Source organism: Solanum stenotomum, chromosome 1 (genome assembly GCF_019186545.1).
Source record: "Solanum stenotomum isolate F172 chromosome 1, ASM1918654v1, whole genome shotgun sequence".
Lineage (NCBI taxonomy): Eukaryota > Viridiplantae > Streptophyta > Magnoliopsida > Solanales > Solanaceae > Solanum > Solanum stenotomum.
The window spans coordinates 81,080,992-81,102,436 of NC_064282.1; the positions used below are offsets into that span (position 1 = coordinate 81,080,992).

Genomic DNA, 21,445 nt, shown 5'->3' on the forward strand with positions numbered 1-21,445 from the left:
AACATCAAAACTGCACCAAAAACAACACCAAAATAGCACAAAAAAAAACCATTAAAGGCACCAAATCAGCATGAAAACAACACCAAACTCCACGACAAAAGCACCAAAACTAAGCCCGAAATTGCACATAAACAGCAACACCACCTTCTCAATAAAACATCACTAGAATTGCATCAAAAACCGTACCAGATTCTCACAAAAACTACATCAAACAAATAAAGAAACTGAAAAACGATATCAAAATATAATTTACACTTAAAACGTATACGGTGATCTATCTTTTAACTAAAAAACTGATGTATTTAATAATGTGACTCCACTTTGTTTGAGTCTGTTGTGAATCTTCCCCGACCCCCGTAAGGATTCATTTCTTCTCTTCGTCCTACTTCTCCTTGTTTCATATTTTTCTGCCAAACTTCAACACATTCCAATCTAACCTGTAAGCACATTACATATATTTTATGTTAGTTTAAGATAATTAAATGATGAAACAATGCAATATGATGTTTTACGAAATAATGCAAATTTGATGGAAACTAGATTTTTCCCTTCTTCTCCGATAATTTATTTGATACTCAAAGATAAAGGATGATTTTGATTCTTTTCTCCAGTTTAAGCAAATCAGAGTCCAATTGTAGTACCCTCCCAAATATGAGAGCACAATGAATAACCAAACAAACATGTGTCATACCCTCCAAATTAAATTTAATTTAAAAATTCTTGTGACTAGTATGTTAGCAACAACGAGAACACACTCGATGATCACCATAATCTCAGAAATTTATAGCTTTTTTCCTCGCATTTAAATAATCAATGTCGAGGACATTGAAAAAGGCTCGATGAAGACTATTTGGCATCCATAAAAACAAAGAATTAGGATGGATAATACGAAGAAGAAGGAGAAAATTGGGTTTGCAATGGTGAAAATAGAGTTATCAGAGAAGAAGGGGAAAACTAGCTTGCAACGGTGAAATCGGAGTTATCGTGCATATGCTTTCTCACGTGCAAAGAAAAGGTCCGTTTAAAAAAATAGACTGATGATAGGAAGAGTACTATAAGTGTACCAATTCTTGAAACATGGAGGACTATCTATTAGTGTTCCATATTAAAATACGACTACTTTAATACTTAACTCAAAGATAAAGGACAATTTTGATCCTTTTCTCTGAACCAGCATTGGATTCACTTCCCAATTTTTCACTGCTACCGAAAATACTACCTCCCTCTTCTGACTGGGGAGGAGTGTCCTAGAGAATTTCCCTCGATGTTATAGATCTAGTAGCTCGAGGTGGGTGATGTTCTGGTGTAACTTTTATCTGTACCTTCGAACTACTAGATTACTGAGTATGATCACCTTCGAATTATGAAGCAGTAGGTGAGGAGGTGGAGCTACGTTCTTTCTTCGAGGTGTCATAGTACCTGAACAATGAAAACACCCATTAATAACCAAATCAGTGAAATGACACACTATCGGGTACTCAGACTTCCCCTGTGTAATTACATCGTGACGCCTTGCCTTAAGAATGTCGTCACCTAATCTATCATTGGGAAAGGTCACAGAATCAAAAGATGTAACATGAATAAAAGTACAGAAGGTAAACTATACAAAATCAGTCAACTATACGGGAGCTCAGAAAGGTTGTGGTATGTACCACAGTCCATAAAACCTCTCGTGAATTTATCACAGAATCAGTGTGCAACAATTATGTAACCAAGTATTTGTCATGGACGGTTGCATGGCCCGTGTAGTGAACCAGGGTCCGTGATGATGTTTGTGAACCTATCTACTGGGTGGATGGAATTCAAGTGTGGTCCACGAGTTGTTTCACAGCTCGTGGTGGCTTCCAAGGTCCGTGAAGCCTCTCGTGATCTTACAGTTGACCATTTATCCAATCATTGTTTCCCCCAAATTCACCATAGCGCAGGTTCATCACAAAAACCCCATTATTTTAGCGCAAAAGTACAACGTGACTGCTACTTTATGGACATTCATCAAGAAAAAACGTAAACAAACGCGATACTTATCCAAAATACACATACCCACACATCAACACTATTTCTACACAAATTTAACCACCCCACATGAAATTAAACCCAATTTAGATAAAACCCACAAATGGTACACATTAACACAACTTGTTCATCACATGATCATGCGAAATTCGACTAGGTCAAAGTAATTCTATCTCACTTTTAGACAAGATCAAAATATATCAAGTGATAAGAGAACTTACTTGGAATTTAGAAGAAAATATCACTCACAAAGAAGAATCAGTGAACTCGACTTGAGTTTTTTTACAACTTAGGATTAGGGCTTCGACTCATTGATGAATTAAGGATTGATGGATGATGGGAACATTTTTTAACTCTTTAAGAACCATTATACAAGAGAAATTAAGAGGAAAACCCTGACCTTTGGCGCTTCGGAAGCCCATATACGTTTTAATTTCAGTTTTGTTGCACGCGCGGGTAGGGTCAGTTTACTGGCAATACTGGGTTGTGGATGATGGATCGTAAAGGTGCCCGTTAAGGTCACCATGGTCCGTACAGTGGTCCGTGGAAATGTTTCAGGACGAAATGCTTACCTGGGGTTCACGAGAGACTAGATGGACGTACAAGACTTGATGGACCCTGAACCCTTTTCGTGCAATTTCCAGTAGCTTCCTTAGGTTGGTGCTGAGATTGACGGGCCGTGATGTTGCCCGTGAAGGACACCTTGGCCCGTGGGGCTACTCGTAAAAAACTGTCTGCACCTAGTACCTGCAATTTTTCACCAAAATCCGTCCTGCACATATCAACATACAGTGAAACTATAAAAACAAGGAAAAATTGAGGAAAAGTAAACTACCTATCACAAATACAATCTTGGGTTGCCTCTCAAGAAGCACACAATTTAACGTTGCGGCGCAACGCAGGTTACTTGATTACTCAGACTTCATCAACTTTACATTCTTCCACAATTTTACTTCTTCTGGAACACCCAAGTATTCCTTGATTTGCTGACCATTTGCATTGAAACTCTCACCCTTGTCATTCTCAAGCTCAATAGCACCTGACTGGAACACCTGAGTTACCTTAAAAGGCCTAGACGATTTGGACTTCAGCTTCCTATGAAACAGACGAAGTCTAGATTTGAAAAGTAACACCAAGTCACCATGAGTTAAGGTTCTCTTCTCAATATGCTTATCATGATACAACTTCATCCTCTCCTTGTACAATGCAGACCTCTCATACGCTCTCAAGAGAAACTCATCCATCTCATTAATTTGATCCAATCTTAGGTTTGTTGTTTCGCTCCAACTGAGATTCAGCTTCTTTAAAGCAGATAGTGTTTTATGCTCAAGCTTAACCAATAAATGACATGCCTTTTCAAACACCAAATCATATGGAGACATATCAATAGGCGTCTTGAAAGTTCTTTGATATGCCCATGGAGCATTATCTAACTTTCGCGCCCAATCTATCATGTTGGCATTTACTGTTTTAGCCAAAATCGCCTTAATCTCTCTATTGGGCACCTCCACTTGACCACTGGTCTACGGATGATAAGGAGGTGTCACCTTGTGCTGTTTAACCCCATATTTGGCCAGAACTGAACTGAATACCTTGTTGCAAAAATGGGAACCGCCATCATTGATGATAGCTCTGGGTGTGCCGAACCTCGAGAAGATATTCTTCTTCAGAAAACCAGCAACACTCTTGCCATCATTCCCTGGCAAAGCAACTACTTCAACCCATTTGGACACATAGTCCACTGCCACCAATATGTACCTCTGCTCAAAGGAGCTCACAAATAGGCTCATGAAATAGACTACCCACATATCAAGCAACTCCACCTCCAGAATAGGTGTCATGGGTAACTCATGCCACCGATAGATGGCTCCTTGCCGCTGGCACACATCATAACTCCTTACTATGTCTAACGCATCCTGATGAATTGTGGCCTAGTAGTACCCACATTGAAGTATCTTGTGGGCTGTCCGAGCACCTTCATGATGACCACCAACCGGGGAGGAGTGACATGACTCTAGAATGTGCAACATCTCAACTTCAAGGATGCATTGCCTAATGATATTATTAGAACACACCCTGTACAAGTAAGGTTCATCCTAGAAATACTTACCCACATTATGAAAGAACCTCTTCCTTTACTAAAATGTCAGCCCCTCAGACATCAAATCACTAACAAGACAGTTAGCAAAATCAGCAAACCTAGGTATAAGATGAAGAGTTGCAGCCAATACCTGCTCATCCGGGAATGCATCTTTGATTTCTCGCTCACATTCCTCTTTCTTTCCAGCCTCCAACCTAGACAGGTGATCAGCCACCTGGTTCTCACAACCTCTCCTATCCTTGACTTCAAAATCAAACTCCTGAAGAAGTAATACCCATCCGATTAACCTTGGCTTGGCATCTTTCTTTGCCATTAGGTATCTCAGAGATGCATGATCCGTATGGACTATCACTCTAGTACCCAACATGTAAGCTCTGAATTTCTTGAAATGATACACCACAGTCAGTAGTTCCTATTCAGTAACTGTGTAATTTCGTTGTGCTCCATTTAGTGACTAACTAGCATAGTAAATCAAATGGAACATCTTGTTGCGCTTCTGCCCCAACACGACTCCTAAATCAGTACCATTAGCATCATACGTTACCTAAAATGGCTCAGCCCAATCTGGTCTAATGATCACTGTGGCTGAAATCAACTTCTCCTTCAGGCATTCAAAGGCTCTAAGACATGCCTCATCAAAAATGAATTTCACCTCATTCTCTAAAAGCTTGCACATGAGGTGTGCAATTTTTGAGAAGTCCTTGATGAAACGTCTATAAAATCTGACATGTCCTAAGAAACTTCGAACACCCTTCAAACAAATAGGTGGAGGCAACTTTTCAATAACCTCAATTTTGGCCTTGTCGACCTCTATCCCCTTTTGTGACAGTTTGTGCCCAAGGACTATGCCTTACTTGACCATGAAATGGCACTTTTCCTAATTCAGCACTAGGTTGGCCTCCTCGCATCTCTATAGGGCCTGCTAGGATTAAATAAACAGTCATCAAAGGTGTCACCTACCACTGAAAAGTTATCCATGAAGCCCTCTAAAGTGTCCTCCACCATATCCGAGAAAATAGAAATCATACACCTATGAAGAGTTGTTGGTGCATTACATAGTGGAAATGACATGCATTTAAACACAAAGTTGCCATAAGGACATGTAAAGGTGGTATTTTCCTAATCGTCAGCAGCAATTGATATTTGTTGTAGCTAGAGTATCCATCTAAGAAGCAGTACCACCCTTTTTCCAGCCAACCTGTCAAGCATCTGGTTCATGAAAGGCATATGGAAGTGATCCTTCAAGGTCCACTCTTGTTGTCCATGTACACTCGCCATCCAGTGACTGGTCTCTACGGGTCCAAATCATTTTTTGCGTTCACAACCACAGTCATGCCATCCTTTTTGGGAACACATTGCACTGGGCTGACCCAGTGACTGTTACAAATAGGGTACACCACCCCAGCATCTAACCACTTGATGATCACCTTTTTGACCACCTCTTGCATAGATGGGTTTAACCTCCGTTGGTGTTCAATGCTTGGGTTGCAGTCCCCCTCAAGTTGCATCTTATGGGGGTATATATCCGAAGGAATCCCGATGATGTCAGTAATGATCCACCCAATAGCTCTTTTGTACCTTATCAACACTTTGATCATATCTTAAACATGCTCATCATTTAAATCTGCAGCCAAAATCATAGGTAAGGTATTGTTAGTGCCAAAAAATACATCCCTCAGGTGGTTGGGTAACTGTTTCAGTTCCAGCACAGGTGGCTCCTCAAGAGATGGTTTTGTTGGAGGACTGGGCCTATTTTTTAAATCCAAGTTCAATTTATTTGGAGCATAAGAGTGTGTTCCCATTCCGTGCAAAGCATTCATGGTCTCTATATAATCAGACTGGAAATCAGTTTCAAAGTTCATCAACATCACTGCTAATGTTTCAACAGCCAACCTATCCTCAATTGTTGGTCGTATCTTTTCTTCATCAAAAACCTCCATCGCAGACACCACATTCATGTCTTGTGGTTGTTTCATTGACCTGCAAATATTAAAATTTACCTCTTCTTTGTTGATTCTGAACTTTAGTTCTCCTCTCTCAACATCTACCAATGCTTGTCCAGTGGCCAAAAATGGTCTTCCCAAAATTATGGGAACCTCAAAATACACTTCGCAATCCAAGATCATGAAGTCTGCCGAAAAGATGAACGTGTCCACCTTTACGAGCACATCACATATGATGCCCTCATGTCGTTTCACTAACCTATCTGCCATCATCAACTTCATGGATGTAGGTTTTGGAACTCCTAACCTCAGTTTCTTATAGATGGCAAGTGGCATCAAGTTTATACTGGCCCTTAAGTCACACAAGGCCTTTGCAAATTTGATTGATCTGATAGTGCATGGTATGGTGAATGCACCCAGATCCTCCTTCTTTTTTACCAGAGACCTGGTAGCAATAGCACTATAGTTATGAACAAGGTTAGTCAAATCAATACTTACAGCTCTATTCTTTGTAACCAAGTCTTTCATGAACTTGGCATATCCTGGCATCTGCTCAGGGGCTTCCACCAATGGTATGTATACTGACAGTTGTCACAGCATGGTGATGAACTTCGCAAATTTCCCATCTTCGGCTCTCTTTTTAAGCCGTTGGGGGAAAGGAGGAGGTGATCTTGGTATCTGCTAAAGAGGCATAGTTCCCTCAACCTCTTTTTCTGTTGCTTATGCTGGTTTTGCTATTGGTTGAGCATCCTCCAAGTCATCTCCTTGTTCAACTTCATCCTCCTCTCTTCCAGCTTACTCCAACACCTACTCATGTGTACTTGCATAAATTGGGTAATTAAGTATCTTACCACTCCTGGTGGTGATGGCCATGCAATGCACGTCCTTCTTAGGATTTTGGATTGTGTCACTTGGTAGTGACCCATTCTTCCTCTGATTTAATGAGGCTGAAAGTTGCCCCAACTATTGCTCAATTTGCTTGATGGAGGTGGTGTGAGAGTCTACCAGTTGACTCATACTGGAGAAATAACCTTCTATCTCCTTCACCCCTGCATTAGTTGATTCAACTTTTTGGAGCACCTTGGTAGTGACCCATTCTTTCTCTGATTTAATGAGGCTGAAAGTTGCCCCAACTATTGCTCAATTTGCTTGATGGAGGTGGTGTGAGAGTCTACCAGTTGACTCATACTGGAGAAATAACCTTCTATCTCCTTCACCCCTGCATTAGTTGATTCAACTTTTTGGAGCACCTTGGACAACATATCTTCCAACTTAGACTCGCTGGAACTACCACTTTTCCCGGTCTTTATTACCTGGGGCACACACGCACCACTGTGATCATTTCCATCTCTATTCTGCCAATTTCCCTACTCTCTGTTTACTGACCTATCATAATTTCCTTCGCTTGAGTAGTTCCAACCTACATTTCTAGAATTGTAACCTTGGATTCCCGAGTTATAATTCCAAAAGCCTTCTTGGTTGCCCAGGTAATTAGACTCCTCATCTAGATTGATATCCTGATCTTCATATCTGTTTGGTTGTCCCACATCATTTACATTTTCATACTTTGAGACAATATGCTTCGTAAGTAGATCTATTTGGGTCCTCATGTGTGCCATGTCCTGATCCTTTTCTTCTTAACTTTTTCGTTGTTCACCTGAAAGTTCAAATGTGTACCCAAGATCTCCTACTTATGCATCCCTGGTGTACTATGCCATGTTATTATTTGACACCTCATCCATTAGTTGCATGCTATCTGAGAATGGCTTCTTCATAAATGATCCTCCACACAGTGCATCAACAACAGGTTTAGTAAAATAATTCAATGATCTACATAAATCCTATTTTAGATATCTCTCAGTGAGACCATGGTTTGGGCACTTCTTCAGCTTTTGGCTGAATCTCCACTAAGTGTCATGCATCGCTTCTCCTGGTAGTTGCTTATGGGCATTTCGAAAAGAATCATTCCAAGAAAGCTTCCTTCAGTTCAGTCCAAGTCCTTATTGAGTCATCCGACATCTCATTCAACCAATTTGCTGTCACTCCAGTAAGAGACAATGGGAACAGTCTCAGTCTCATTGATGTCTGGCTAACCCTAGGATTTTCTTGTGATTTGCATATCGCCACAAAGTTCATCAGATGTTGAATAGCATCATCACCAGCTGCACCCCTGAACATACCTTTCATATTCAATAGTTGAATCATAGTACTGGTGATTGTGAAAATAACACCTGGAGGTAGTGCAGGTAACAATGTCGCTCCAGTGGCTCCTGCTCCATCCAAGTCTAAGTCATCCTCTTCATACATCATGTGAGCTTGATGATGTTCTCTACCCCTTGGAGCTATTAGTTGTAGGTGGGGAGGAATGATTCCATCCACTGTTATGTTTTCGTCCACTTCCTTAGGTGGGTTGTTCAGATCATTTGGTTGAATACCACTTACGACGGTTTCAAATTTCAAGTTCTTGTGCGTTCACCATTTTGCGGATTATTTCCAGAGTTTTGGATCGTATGGGACTAATGGGGCTCCACTACTTCTGGTATTTGACATACATAGTTGAACTCACCTGAAAGATACACAGACAAAGAACAAGACGTAAAATTAGGAAATCTAACTACACTTAGAATAAAATCTAGTAAAACACTTCTGAATTAAAATTCCCCGGCAAAGGCACCAAAATTTGATACATCCAAACATATAGCTCAATTAAGAGATATAAATGGTCAAAGTCAATTTACAAAACTCAACGTGAGTTGAGGTTGATCCTACAGAGAATTTCTTTACAGAAATGATTTCACTGTCGCGTTTTAATCAAATGTCCTTATAATTTCCTAAAGAAACAATTATGGAAAGTAACATGGGTTTAGTTGTAATGTTCTAGTAACTAAGATTTGTAATAAAAATCCAAATTAACAAATAACAGAGTTTTCAATTCTCAAGTTGTTTCGACGATTAAAAACTAGGATTGTATTCCCCATAACGAAACATTACACCTAATGTTCTTCTGTAGTTGAGTTTCTAGAAATTTATCTCTCCAAAATACAAAAGAGTTAGATATATCTGATACTTCTCAGTCTAATCAGATAATGTTCACTCAAGTCCTCTCGGTTCCAGAGTGTTACTAGTTTTACGCTCGTTTACAATGTTGTTAAAGTTCTTTTCTCTCGAACTCAAACTTTGACTCCATGTCTTCTAGTTAATTTAGACTTTTCCTAACTATTATTTTTCTCTCCAACAAATAATAGATACAGGCTCACTCTAATACGTGCACTCATCAGAATACATGATTAATGAAAGCTAGATTCTAAGTTGCAAACATAAATCGCCTGTCACTCGTTTAACAAAATTACACTTCGATTCACGTCATAGATCCCACAATTCCAGTTGTGGTATTTAGCCACTCATGATATCATGTAAACATTCAAAAATATTAATGAAAACATGTTGAGAAAGTACTTACGAGAATAAGCAAATCAATATGCTACTTTGATAATTCAAGAACCGGTAATTCAAACATCGAACTTGATTCAATGTTCAAATCGAAAACCAAAACTAAGAATAGTGGAAACTTGTTCATCGTTCAAGGTCAGACAAGATAAAAATAAAATGACCTAATTAATTCAAATAAAATGTTTCAAAAAGATTCCTACTCGAAATAGAACTGAACTATCGGACACCTCGCGGATGCTACCACAGTTGGTCAAGGGCTTCACGGTCCATGAAGCCCTTCGTGGTCTTCACTTAGAACTCCCCAACTTGGGTCTTCAATGCCTGCACACTGGAAATTACATTACAAACAACACCACAAACGATTAAAGAGGCCACAGTCCATCTAGGTGTTTGTGGTCTTCACTTCCAACTCACCAAGTTTGGGTCTTCAATGTCATCACATTGGAAATTGCATCACGGACAACACCATAGACTATTGAACAGACCACGGTCCGTCTCGGTGTCCGTGGTCTTCACTTAGAACTCTCCAAGTTTGGGTCTTCAAAGCCAAAATTGCATCACGGACATCACCACGGTCCGTCTGGATGTCCGTGGTCTTTACTTAAAATTTCCCAAGTTAGGGTCTTCAATGCTAGACTACTGGAAATTGTACCATGGATGGTATCACAATATGTCTAGATCTTCATGACCCATAAAGGCGTCTGTGATCTTCACTTGATTTGTCAGCACTCAGATTTCAGCTTGCATTTTCATCTTTTCTATATTTCTTCCATTCCACTTGTTTCACCTATACATACACTATCAAATGCATTATATCCACATAAATACACTCGATTCTAGTATAAATTCTTAGTTTTTCAGCATCAAATGTACCAAGATTTTGTGGCACATCACAAACCTGGTTCTTTGTTTCTACCCTACTTTTGCTTACTCGTTTTTCAACTCTAAATCGCCTAGAATCGAATGTTTCTTTCCCAATCACTTAGATTCAAATAGTCAACTTACGTACATGATAATCTACTCTGAAACCACAATCAATTCACCAACTTTTATCTCAAGAACTCATCAAACCCATCCTAATTCAAGAACGAAAACAATACTTTCAAGAAACAAATCAAGAACTCATCAAACCCATCCTAATTCAAGAACAAAAACAATACTTTCAAGAACAAAAACAATACTTTCAATAAACAAATCAAGAACTCAAATTCTTCAACTTCAAGAATGAAACTTCGCTGAAAATAACATGATTGGTGTGTGGGTGAACAAACCCAACACTATGGAAGCTTATATACCTCTTAGGGATCAAACCCTTGGCGAAATTCTCAATGGAACCTCAAGAACTTGATGAAACCTTGACTTTTCTCTTATTTTCTCCTCTTTTCTCTTCTTGAACTCTTTTCTAAAACCCTAAGTGTATTTGGATTTATGAAAATTGACCCAAATCATATTTTTTATCAAAATATTACTAAAATTTGTTTCAAGTTGATCGGGTATGGAAAAGACCAAAATACCTCTCATATTTTTGGGTAAATTTCCTTAAATGGACATACTAACTTCAAACGAACATATCTCCCTCATACGTTGGAAAGAGGACTCAAAGATCTTTCATTTGATATCCTATGGATCGCCTAACTCATAATGTACTGAAAGTTAAGGTCATTTGAAGTTGACCCAAAACTTAGAAGAACCTAGGAATTTCTTGAATAAATTTCTCTTTAGTTCTTTTTGGAACTCAAGGTGCTACATCTAGTGTCCTTAACCATTAAGAAAAATTAAATTCCTCGGTAAAATCCTACCCACAATGAAGGATGGTTCGAGTCTTAGCTCAAAAAATTTCTGGGTGTTACAATATCATATATATAAAAGACAACCCTAGGCCCGCTTACGTTATGCCACCACAAAATAGGATTCCCTTTTAATTTATTTATTTCTAAAACTAGCCTTCCCCTTTCATTAAAAGTTGTAACGTTTTCGAATGGTTGTAACTTTTCCAAAGAGTTCTGACATTTTCGATAAGGCACAGTAAGCATTCGTTCACACTACCCTTTGTTTTCTATAAATAGAGGGATTTACTCTCATTTTAAAACAACGAAAATTCTAAATTTCTTCTTCTGCACAATGACATAGATAATTACACAATAAATTAATTGTTCATATTCAATATCAACATGGACAGATTCTGAAGTTTATTGAAAGTTGTAAATACTTCTCTTGAAGTAATAAATGTGTTTCTTCATGCTGCAATTGGAATAGAAGTGTAGTTTCAAATTGAACTCCATCATTATGGTATATTGATTTTAAAAAAGCACCCAAACAAACTGAATAGTTTTGTGTAATATTATTCCCTTTCAAGTATAAATAATAAGTTCAAATGTTTTGCAAAATGATACATTCTCCCTTTAAGATTCCATTTTAACAATTACTTATGATGCATTTATATGGGGAACTTTAAAGTGATATATGTAAAGCAAAAGGTAGGGTTGAACTTTCTACACGTTAGAATTAGAATATTTGTTCACTTTTTCAACCTTCTAAAATGAATTTATCCTTTCACCAACTATTATTTATTTATTAGAAAATATAATATCTTAGGTTGATGTTCATTTGATTACCCAAAAGTATCAAATAGTAATGCTTCCTAGAAGCAAACTGATAAATTATAAAATCAATGTAAAGATGATTGATGGAAGGATAAATGATAAGATGCTATAATTATCATTTTCATTTACATTATTAATGTTCGTTACTATGTAATCTTGTAAGTAAGATAATATAGTGTTTTAGTATTAATGACTGATAGGTTTTAAGTATTATTTTATAAATTCAGTGATATTAAATTCCCGTGTTAGGCATGGATAATTTTACTAGTAATGGGATAAAGCTATGACATGACAATGTGAAAGTAGTACCATAATATGTGTGCACCTTTTATAATTTGAGAGGATCATAGGTAAAAGTAAAACTATAAGCAGGTTTGAATTTGTTGGTTAATAAGTGGCAACGTTATCCTACTTTGCAATGACTCTGGTTCTATTATTTCCTTAATATTGTCAACTTTTTTTGGATGCCGAAATAGTTTTCAAGAAAAGCTAGTTTTTGGACTTTTTTCTGGTTCAAAGCATTGAAAATAGAATATAAGGTTTTGTTCTCTCTAGTATTTGAGGGAAACACAACTATAGATTGTGTTTTAAACAATAGATAGTGAATTCAAGCAACACATAGTGCATAATCTAATGAGAAGAAAGGCCTTACCTGAAATTATCAAACAATTGAAATTTGAGAAAAAATAAATACTCCTCCTTTTGAATTCTTCAACGAAGCAGTAGGTGCAGATCTCCATTTTGCCTCTCCAATTCTGGATTCTTCAATTGTTAGGATATTTAGGGTGAAAAATTGTATGAGTTTCCATATGGGTATTTAGAGTTAAAATTGTATGAGTTCCTTTTTGAGGTGGCAAAGCTCTTCCATGGAAATTTAAGAAGTACCATAATATTACTTTTGGGGTTTTTTATTCAATTTTAATTAATTTATACATATTAAAAAAAAGTAGCGACATATTTGCCACCAATTATCATATAGTGGAGACAGTATGTATGTTGCAACAAAAGCTTTTGATCCAAAAAGTTTGTAAGCGGGAAAGTAAAATTTATTACTTCTATTGCACCATATTGGTTGCGATGTAGATAAAGTTGTCACTAAAGTGTTTGATCTATGGTGACTTAAGTGTTGCTATAAAAGCATATATCATTTTGTAGTGACTTAGTTATGTTTCCATTGTATTGCTATATTTTGTGGCGATGAATGTAGTCGCCACTAAATATCTTTTTTCTTGTTGTGGGAACATCATAGTAGTAGCGAATATCATTCGAATAGAAAGTTTCAATAGCATTGACTAGTCGTTGTAATGATATATACTCCTAAGTTTTTTCATGAATATATTTTTCACTTTATTAACCTTCATATCTATCACCTTTTTGCTTTCTCAATTGTAACACCTCGAATTATGGAAAAGGGAGAAAGGACCTTTTTGGGCAGAAGTCTGGTTCTACGGGTCCCATCTAAGTACTGTAGAAGCTTCTATCGGCCGTAGATGGAAACCGTAGTAAGAGGGAAAATAATTTTTTAAAATCAAGTCCCAATACCCCTTTTTACGGTTCACCTGGACGACCCGTCATTATTTGTATGAGTCATAGGTGGGTCCCAGATCTACTAAAATTTTGAGGGCCAAGATTGGTTTCTACGGTTAGTGTCAATGGGCCGTAGTATGAAGTACGAGCTGTGGACAAGTCACGTCAAAAGTTGGTCAAAATAAAATGTTTCTGAACTTATCTAGTGTCCGTAGGAAGTTCTACAGGCCGTAGGTCCAAATCGTAAAAGTGCTTCAACAGTTATTTTAAGGGGCTTTTGAGACTTTTCCCTAATTGTTTTAAATAAAAAATAAGTAATTTTGGCCTTCATCCTAAGACCTATATAAAGTCTTTTAGGTCCTCAAACTACCAACTTCAACCCCATTCTCCTAATTTCCCAAAACCTAACCAAATTCATCCTTCCAAAATTCTCACAAGACTAAGGAAGGAAAAAAAAATATAGGGTTAATTCAAGTTCATCAATCCTCCAATCTTTTTGGGCTTTAAGAATGAAGGTATGTTAGTATTTACCCATGGAGTCAATTACTCCATGTGGTCCCTGAAGATCCAATTTCTCAAACTCAAATTCAATTGTTTAAGTTAGGATTTCAATTTAGTTTTTATGGATTTCATTCAATTGTGATTGATTATTGTTAATTAAGTCCTGTAATGCATGATTCAATATTAATACATGATAGTTAGTTGAAATTATGTTGACCCATGTCTAAATTATGATTTTCAACAATGAACCTATGAATTATGAATTTATGAAGATAAGCAAGTTTTTAGGAAGTTATTGTAAATGGTTTGGGGATGCTTTGAAAGAAAAGTATCAAAGTTATTGTGAAAGGTTTTCTCACAAGCTATTATGATCATGATTGTGAAATGTATTTCTCACTTATGGATTCACATTAGTGAAAGGTTTTCTCATCTATCTTGAATTATGTTTAATTTATCTTTTGAAACCTCTCGTAGCACTATTGCTCAAAATAACCTTAGGAGAAATATGAACACCCACAACCGGTGCCGAAACCGCTAGCGGCTGGCCCACCTGATCCTAAATACCTGGAACCTGATGTTGATCTGGGGTCTTGCCCCTACCCTAGTCTGAGAACCATGTGGCATACTTGTCGCACAACCCTAAGAGAAGTTCTCCAACACACCTAACGTCTTTAACAAATTTTCCTGAAAAATGAGGCTAAAAACTCAGGAGAATCTGGTCCTCAGCAACCTCAGCCTTGGCTCAGGAGAAGCCTCTCCAGCCCTACCTCTAGCTAGTGCCGCTCCATGGGCATGAGCTCTAACATGTTCTAATCCACGAGTATGGTCTCTAACTCGGGCACCAACTCTACCCCTAGTTGGGGTCTTAAAAACAACCTTAGGGATTGCCTCTCATCTAGGACTGGAAACAACAACTTTGCTTCTCGGCATCTGCCAAAAATACATGTGGAAACTCAGCACTAGTGATGGTAACCACCCACGATAAGAAGAGAAGAATAAAAAGAAGTTTCCTAACAATCTTTGTGGCCTCTTGAAGATAAGTATAGACGTCTTTATACTGATCCTTAAGACTATACTTAGACTTGTCTTGTACACACGTGAGACCTACAAACCTGGGGCTTCACGACCCAAAAATGGATGTGATGGCACTTTTCTTTTCCCACCAAGAGAAGTCAGGCTCACAAGGCATTAAATACATAAAGTACGGAATTAAGAAATAAGTACAAGTCTCAGTCTTTGTTTCTCAAGTATAACAAAGCTTAAAGAAAATTAAAATAGGGCTTGTCGGGATGACAGGAAGCTCTCAAGTCCTTCAACAAGCCTCATTAAAAGAGAAGAAGATCGCTCAATCTATAAATTTTATAAAAACTAGTAGCTATGCTCATAAATATTCTGATTTTCAAACTATAAATTATAAGACTTTTTACACCTTAATTTTTAATATTTATAATTAAATAATTAGTCTAAAGTTCTCGTGGATAAAATTTCAGTATAATATATTGAACTCATTCATTATAATTATCAGGAGATTCAAAAGGCCAAAGTAAAAAAGTTGATTTTTTCCCTTTCGGTCAAAGTTAATCTCACAACATTTTTGGTACAAAAAGTAAATAATCTCCTATCAAGCGTTTAATTGATGAAACATTTATGTTGCACTATGATTTGCATAGGATTAATCTCATGCAATCTTTTGATAGCTTCGTTCTTGTGACTTCCAGCTTCTAAGAGGGATCTATTGTATATATTTTTAGTTTGCTTCCAACTATTGCTCTAGTTTTGATGATAATTTACTACTTCCGCAATGTTCTACCCTTATAATTATTACTTGTTTTTCTGGGTTACAGGTTATCTTACCTACTGGTGGGTTATAGTAGGTGTGATCGTGATTCGAGAATTGGGGTCTTGACATATTATAATATGAAATCCATTTTCACCAAAAGCAAGACTAGTACAGCTTTGCAGATGACCCTTAATTATTTGTAAAAAATAGAAGTTAAGATCGCAATGAATATTTACATCATCAAATCGCTTTCATGTTCTCGCAACAAAAAATGCAGATTCAATGCAAAAGCTTCAAGGTTCAATGTAAGGCAATAATTTTCTTTGATACTAACATTTTTTACTATGAGTAATGTAGAGGCTAATTTGTATTATCCTTGAACAATAACACCACAAAGCTCAACATCAAGCCAAGAATTTGCAAGGTTCAGATTGTGCAACAATAACAAGAATCAAATTTTCAAATACATATTTTTTCTTTGAGTGCAAGATTTTATATTCAGTAAATGTTTATCGAAGTTGAAGCTTCTAAATTATGGACACCATATGAACTAATAGAAAATACTGCACAATTAATGATTTCTACTACAAAATGCACCGCACCTTGGATATAAATATTATAAAGGATTTAAATAAATACTGCAAAGGCACTACAACAGACTCTCCATATTAGATTATCCATGTTCGATCATGCAAATAAATCGCACCAAGTCTGTTGCATAGCATCAATTTTTATATTTCTAATTTAGGAACATAATAGGTTCTTCCACCCTAAAATAGGATATGTTGGGTTAATCCACCCTAAAATAAGATATATCGGGTAAGTCCACCATAAATTAGGACATATCGGGTAAGTCAACGCTCAAATAGGATATTTTGGGTGCGTCCACCCTATAATATGATATACATTGGGTTTTTCCACCCTAAAATAGGATATATTGGATTCATCCACCTAAATTAGGACATATTGGGTTCGTCTACCATAATATAGGACATATTGGGTTCGTCCACCCTCAAATAGGACATAATGGGTTTGTCAACCCTAATATATGACATGTTGGGTTCATCCACTCTTAAATAGGATACATTGAGTTTGTCTACCCTAAAATAGAATGCACTGGGTTTATCCACCCTAAAGTAGAATGCATTGGGTTTATTCACCCTAAAATAGAACATATCGGGTTCGTCCGCCCACAAATAGGACATATTGTGTTATTCATCCATCTAATAAAACATTTTAACCGTCTTTCTTTAATGAGACATCTCACAATCTCTTAATTATTTATTTATATTAAAATTTACATATCAGTTGCATGATATGTTTAAAATTTCTTGAAAAGCACATTTTTCATTAATAAGACATCCTGCAATGCCTTATCATTTATATATTTTTAAAATATATATAGGAGAACTGCATGTTATCTTTTAAATTTCTTGAAAAATTGATTCATGTAAATATGTATCTTTACTAAACACTTCTAATTGGTGTGTTAGACTTCACAGGAAGCATAATCTGCATGCAAAAGCAAGAGACATAATGCAACAAACTTTATCGAAGCAGTTAATTGGGACATTTTGTTGGAGAGTCAAACTCACTACCAATGGGCAATGATCTACTCTCGAATTCTACTCAACCTACGTCCCACAGTTTGGGATATGTAGCAGTTTTCCCCATATTTTCATAAACATCATTTCAATGTTGTTGGTCGGGACAAAAGTAGCAATAGTGTCAACTTCTTTGCCAAAAAACTCTATCATCATTTCTGGTCAAAGAGGGACAACTCTTGACACCCAATTTTCACCCTCCTTTCTTTAAATTATATTTGGTTGAGCTTCTAAGTCATTAACAAAATATTACGTTATTCATACCATCATTATTAATATAATTATTATACTATCGTTGTCAATTTTTTATAATTACTAATAAATTACAAATTTTTTTCTTAAAACAGTATCTTCTATCACTTTGTATTTCATTTTAATTGATTGTCGATATTTTATTTCAAATTTCATACTTACTAAATTAATATAAATCATGAGGAAAAAGTTTTAACATTAATACTTCTACATACTAAATATATATTATACTAGTTATTTAATTAGAAGCTCAATGAATTGATTAAAAATGAAAAGACCCAAGAAATACTTCAATAATATGGCTACCAAATAACAACCCAAATCTACAAACCAACCCTAAAAAAAAGGGGCCCAAACGCAGCAGTCCAAGCATCAACCCATCAGCCCTCTTCACAATCCCTACTACCCATTTTATCATCATTTAACCACCCAAAATACCCTTTTTGTTTTATATTGTTTAGGGTTCCCCCCACCCCCCCAAAGTACTTCATAATTCACAAGCCGCAGGAGCCTCCCTCTCTCACTTCTTCCCTTTCATTTTCAACAAAACTCCAATGTTCTTTAGCTATGGACAAAGGTTGTAACTCTATTTTCGTGTTATTTCTATGTCAATCACGTGAAGACTGTCGAGTAAATCCAAAAATCCCAACGTTCGAGCTTTAATGGTTATCTTTGACCAATTTAAAAAATCTGAAATTCAAATTCCTACTCAATAATTCAAGAACCCTAATTTCGCCTATAAATGCTTACTTTCAAGTTTGTTTTCTGAGGTTCTTGAGCCACTCCTTAACCCTAAAACATTTGGTTGGCACTCATCCTTTGTTCACACTAAGTTTTTGAATCACATCTCCTCTCCAAATCTCAAAAACATTGGCAGGGTGTTTCTTTTGATTAATCGTGTTGTTTTATTTGTGAGTAAAGTCGGATTTTAGTAGATCTGAAACCTCGCCATGGTTCACTGCTTGACAAAAGGTCTGTGTCAACAGTAACATCTCACAAATTGAAATAGCTAGGAAGAAGCTAAGAACTGGAAATAGTCATTTTTGGAAAGAATGAAAACTCTAGAAAATTGTTTAAGTTAGGAAAAGTGAGTTTTTGGTCAACTTCAAATGACCATAACTCCTAGCTCAGGATGAGTTAGGTGTAGATCAAGATATGGTTGGAAATCTCTTGGAATGATCTTTCCAGTAAGTTATGCCCTTGGAAGTAGGGTTGTTGGATTAAGGAAATGTCCAATCCGGATTTTTAAAGGGTATTTTAGTCTTTTCATGGCCCTATTATTTTATTCCATTTTATAAGTTTAATATGGGTCAAATCAGACTTTAATCAGTTTTAGAATTTGGAATTTCATGCTAGGGCTATAGACAAGAGAAAAGAAGAAGGAGAAAGTGCAAGATTCATCAAGATCGATCAAGATAGTTGAGATTTTCTCCAAGGGTTTATTCCTACCAGGTATGTGAGGCTTCCATAACGTTGGTATCGTTCTCCCAGGTGCCAAGCATATTTATTTCAGTTGGATTCATCCTAATGGAGTTTGAATATTGATTATCTTGATAACATGCTTGAATTCATATATTGTTCTTGAATTTGACTGAGTTCGGAAGTTTCTGAAATCGTTACATCGTATTATAGAGTCGTTTCGAGTTAGGTTCTTATGTACACTTCCTGGGTATCTATATCTAAAAGTAATTCAAGAAAAAGAACCGAGTTTGGGTGAATTGGGGCTGGATAACGAAGAAGAAATTTTCTCGAACGAAATCGAGCAGTGGTGGCGTGTCGCGGAGCTGGTTCCCAGAATTGGGAATTTTTGTTTCGCATCGCAGAGCTGTCACGGCGCGTTCTGCCTCAAAAGTCATTTTCCAAACTAAATTTGAAAAGATTCTCCGAGTCGCGGACCCACCCTCAGATATAAATTTTCAGTCTTTTCTCATGTTTAGCTATCTAACATCATTCCTAAACAATATGAGATCCTTCCAAACACAAATCATAATCCTTGAATGCATAATTCAATTCAAGAACCATTTTAGAGTCATGTCAAGTGAAGTTAAGGTCAAAGTCATGGGGAAGTCCTTCAAAGTTTTCAAAAATCTTTTATAAATGTTTTAAGACTTAAAGTTCAAGTTGAGTAATGAGTAAAGAGTACAGTTTGAAGTTCATTTCTTCAAAAGTATATGGGGACTATGTATTCCCAATGGGTTTAAAATATTCTCACATTTAAACAAGAAAGGAAAACCTCAATTTCGAAAAGGCCTTCGGGCTAGTTTTCAGAAATGATTAATAGCTTTCTAAATGAAGGAAGAGGGGAAACTTTGATTTTCAATATAGCATTTGAGCTAAATTTTTGAGCACTAATCTCAAATCATAGAAGAAGTATGGTTTTAAACATAAAGAGCTAATATTATATTTTGGGAGTAGTATTGAGCACCGATATAGGGAAGCGCTCAGAGAACCCACAACCCCCATAAAACCATGTAGCCATCATGGGTAGAAAAGGGTCATACTTTTTAGATGAACCCTTAGTGCTTTTTAGCATAGACTAGTGGATCCACTTAGTAGTTCAGGTCCTATACCCTTAGCAAGGTATAGGATGCATTGGCAGCATGAGATAACACGTTGTATCATCACTATAGCTCTTAAGTGATGGTTGTCGGTTAGAGAAACTCCGACAGAAGTTATTTGTATTCTCATATACACAGTTATTTGTATTTTTACATACATTTCAGAGTTTTAGTGCATCTTTGCATACTCCCAGAGTTGACATCATGTTTTAAACAACTTTTCTTTATATTGCACTTGTTTTAAAATTGCTTTATATTGAAATGAGTTCAGTTACGTGGAGTTGAGTTGAGCCAGGTAAGTTCTTCAGTTTCTTTTCAAGCTTAAGTTGTGTTTAGCATTCCAATTCGCATACTCATACAATCAATGTACTGATACCAGTTGGCTTACATCTTAATTATTATGATGCAGACACAGGTAACTAGGATCAGCATCCGGCGCATCGCTGATCCAGTGAACAGTTCAGAGTCTGTTGGTGAGCCTCTTTGCATTCTAAAGGACTCCTTTTCATTGCCTTCAGTTATAGTATTAGTTCATTAGGATGTCATGGGTCTGTCCCAACATCCATTTTAGTTGTTTAGAGGATTCATAGACAGGCAGTTAGTTAATTCAGTTGTCTTTGCTTTTCATTTCATATGTTAAAGACTTGTGTTTGCCTTAATAGCCAGTTGAATGCTTCTTTATAACACTCTAGTTACTTCATAAATGTGTATGTGATGAGTTAAGTTTTCCGTTGACTTGAGGCCAGAAATGGTCTTCGAGTGCTAGCCACGTCCAGGGTGTAGGATCGGGACTTGACAAACTTGGTATCATAGCACAAAGTTCAAGAGTCCTAGGAAGTCTATGAAGTTGTGTCTGTAGAGTCCTAGTTATCGGTGTGAAGCGCGCCACATTTATAATTAGGACGCTGTAACATTTAGGAAAATCTCTCACTTCTTTCACTCTTTTTGTGCATTAGAGTTGATCTCTAAAACTTTCAGATTAGCATGCTGCCATGAAGAGCAGTCAGAGGTCATCCAGCTAGGAGAAATGTTGAGGAACAAGAGTTACCAAATGCACCTGAAGTGCAACCTCAATGGTAAGTCACTAATGCTGACTTTAGAGAAGCAATTAGG

General features: G+C 36.8%; 1 protein-coding gene across 1 annotated transcript; it reads right to left on the reverse strand.

Annotated features, from left to right (window-relative positions):
* Window positions 1–5,715: 5,715 nt before the first annotated feature.
* LOC125857353 (uncharacterized) lies at window positions 5,716–7,676 on the reverse strand. The gene is made up of 3 exons (XM_049536966.1): window positions 7,482–7,676; window positions 7,259–7,370; window positions 5,716–6,638 (listed from the first exon to the last, which is right to left on the reverse strand). Exons 1-3 carry the CDS (start codon window positions 7,674–7,676, stop codon window positions 5,716–5,718), a joined length of 1,230 nt encoding a protein of 409 aa, XP_049392923.1.
* Between the last annotated feature and the right edge of the window lie 13,769 nt (window positions 7,677–21,445).